Source organism: Sciurus vulgaris (assembly GCF_902686455.1).
Source record: "Sciurus vulgaris genome assembly, chromosome: 10".
NCBI classification, from domain to species: Eukaryota; Metazoa; Chordata; class Mammalia; order Rodentia; family Sciuridae; genus Sciurus; species Sciurus vulgaris.
The window spans coordinates 35,287,871-35,290,354 of NC_136470.1; the positions used below are offsets into that span (position 1 = coordinate 35,287,871).

The 2,484-nt window shown below is 45.3% G+C and overlaps 1 protein-coding gene across 1 annotated transcript; it reads left to right on the forward strand.

Moving 5' to 3' along the window:
- Nucleotides 1-509: 509 nt before the first annotated feature.
- MOAP1 (modulator of apoptosis 1) lies at nucleotides 510-1,568 on the forward strand (the record flags this gene model as incomplete). Its single annotated transcript, XM_079155101.1, has 1 exon — nucleotides 510-1,568. The coding sequence occupies one exon, from the start codon at nucleotides 510-512 to the stop codon at nucleotides 1,566-1,568; it is 1,059 nt and encodes a 352-aa protein (XP_079011227.1).
- Between the last annotated feature and the right edge of the window lie 916 nt (nucleotides 1,569-2,484).

The following is a 2,484-nucleotide window of genomic DNA, read 5'->3' on the forward strand; positions in this document are numbered from 1 at the left end:
TGAGGTTGCGCTTGTTAAAAAGCAGTAATAAGGCTGCGGGCTGGTTTCCACTTCCGGGCAGCGCTTTTCCGTGGCGCGTTCTTAAAGCTAAGCGGTCGTCATGGAGCTTTCGGGAGAGTACGTCGGACCCGACGGAGAGCAGGAGCGGCTGTGGGTATTCTGTGACGGGTCGGGAGACGCCGACTCTCTTCAGAACCTGTTGTCGGGCGTGACCCAAATGAAGGAGCTGGTTTCCGACTTCTTCGGTCCCCTGGCACAGCCGGAAGCGCAGGGCCGCGTGGCCCGAGCCGAGGCGTTGGACGTTCTGGGGATTGAACCCAGGGGTGCTCTACCACTGAGTCCCAGGGATTGTAGGCATGGTCGCCGGGCCTGGCCAAAACTTGCTTAACAAGCTGCTGGGCCTCGGCACGTTGACAAGACCTGCAGCGGGTACTGCGCAGGATTGCTGTGAATTGAGGCGGGCATCCGCTCTCCGGAAGAATTTGAACTTAAATCTGATTCTGGGCACTATGGCCCTGAGGCTTTTAGAAGACTGGTGCAGGGGGATGGATATGAACCCTCGGACAGCGCTGCTGATTGCAGGCATTCCGCAGACCTGTCGTGTGGCAGAAATCGAGGAGACTCTGCTGGCCGGTCTGGCTCCTTTGGGGGAATACAGACTGCTTGGGAGGATGTTCAGAAGGGATGAAAACAGGAACGTAGCTTTAATAGGTCTTACTGAGGAGACAAGTCATGATCTGGTTCCTAAGGAGATACCTGGGAGAGGGGGTGTCTGGAGAGTGATCTTTAAGCCGCCAGAACCGGATAATGAATTTTTAAGGAAATTAAATGAGTTTTTAGAAAGAGAGGGTATGACAGTGGGTGAGTTGACCAGAGCTCTTGGGTGTGGAAATAGCCCCTTAGACCTAGACCGGGGCATGATCCCTGAAATGCAGGCGGCTATGTTGACACAGGCATTAGATGAGGCTCTTCAGCCTGCCCTGCAATACCTAAATTATAAAAAATTGAGACTGTTCTCAGGCAGGGATCCTCCAGAGCCAGGGGAAGAAGAATTTGGACCTTGGATGTTTCATACTACTCAGATGATGAAGACATGGCAGGTGTCTGATGCAGAAAAGAGAAGGAGATTGATAGAGAGCCTTCGGGGCCCAGCATTTGATATTATTCATATCCTCAAGATAAATAATCCTTTAGTTAAGGTCCCTGAGTGCCTGCAGGCTCTTGAGACAGTATTTGGAGTTACTGATAATCCTAGGGAGTTGCAGGTCAAATATCTAAACATTTATCAGAAGGATGAAGAAAAGTTGTCTGCTTATGTACTAAGGCTAGAGCCTTTGTTACAGAAACTGGTACGGAGAGGAGCAATAAGGGAAGGCGATGTGAATCAGGCCCGCCTAGACCAAATCATATCAGGGGCAATTAGCAGAGCAGTTCGAAGACAGTTTGATCTGCCGGAGGATGGCCCAGCTCCAGGCTTACTACAGTTACTGGCACTGATAAAGGATAAGGAGGCAGCTGAGGAGGAGGCAGCCTTTCTCCAGGTGGAATTAGAAGAGCATTTCACCTAAATCTCTGGAAACCACAGATGTCTGGCACCGAGCAGAGCATGGAGGTAGATGAATCCATGTACTCCAGTGATAGACACTAACCAGTCCTCACCTTGCCTGCCACATGACTCATTTTTGTCCTCAGTGTAAACCGTTTGTCATTTCTGTGCCTTTTCAATGTCTCTTAAATGTGTTACCCCTGTGGATTTTTTTTAATCATATAAATTCATACAAAAGATCTATCTTGCAGCGCTGAGAGGCAGGCAAGGCTCAGATACATATGCAAACCAGGTCTCACTGAGAGTTCTGCTTGTTTGGTAGCAGGAGCAAGTGTAGCATGTCACATGTGATCATGTTGTGTCATCAGTAGTTTTTAGGTGTGTGTATTGCCCTGCATTATAAAGGAGGATGATTAAGCACCTCTTAATAAAGATCTGTGGTTAAGATATGTATTTTCTGTGCAAACCATAAATTATTGATTCTGTGTAAGCAAGCAAAAGGCAGAACTGAATGCTGAGGTCAATAAGCCTGCAACAGCTATCTTTAACTCTAGATTTCTGATATGTGTCACCAAAGCATCACTTGTTCTGAATATTGTTTTCATGTTTGTAATGAAAGTATAGGTGTGACAACATAAAGGAATGCTAATAAAATGCCTTTAATCTTTTTTCTTTACATTAAGAAAAATAAAAAATAAAAAGCAATAAGTCTAACAACAATATATTTTATTTAAAGAGTCTTCAGCTAAAAAGCAACTGATTAAAAATGGAACATATCTGTCATTTTGCTATGTAATCAAATTAATCACCACTGGACACAAACATTACCATTCTTTAAAGTTAGAGGACAATTTTCAAACTCAAAGTGTATAGTGGAGGAGAAAATTAATCAAGACCTGCAGTTTAATCTTGAAAGATATTAACCCTTTATTCTATTT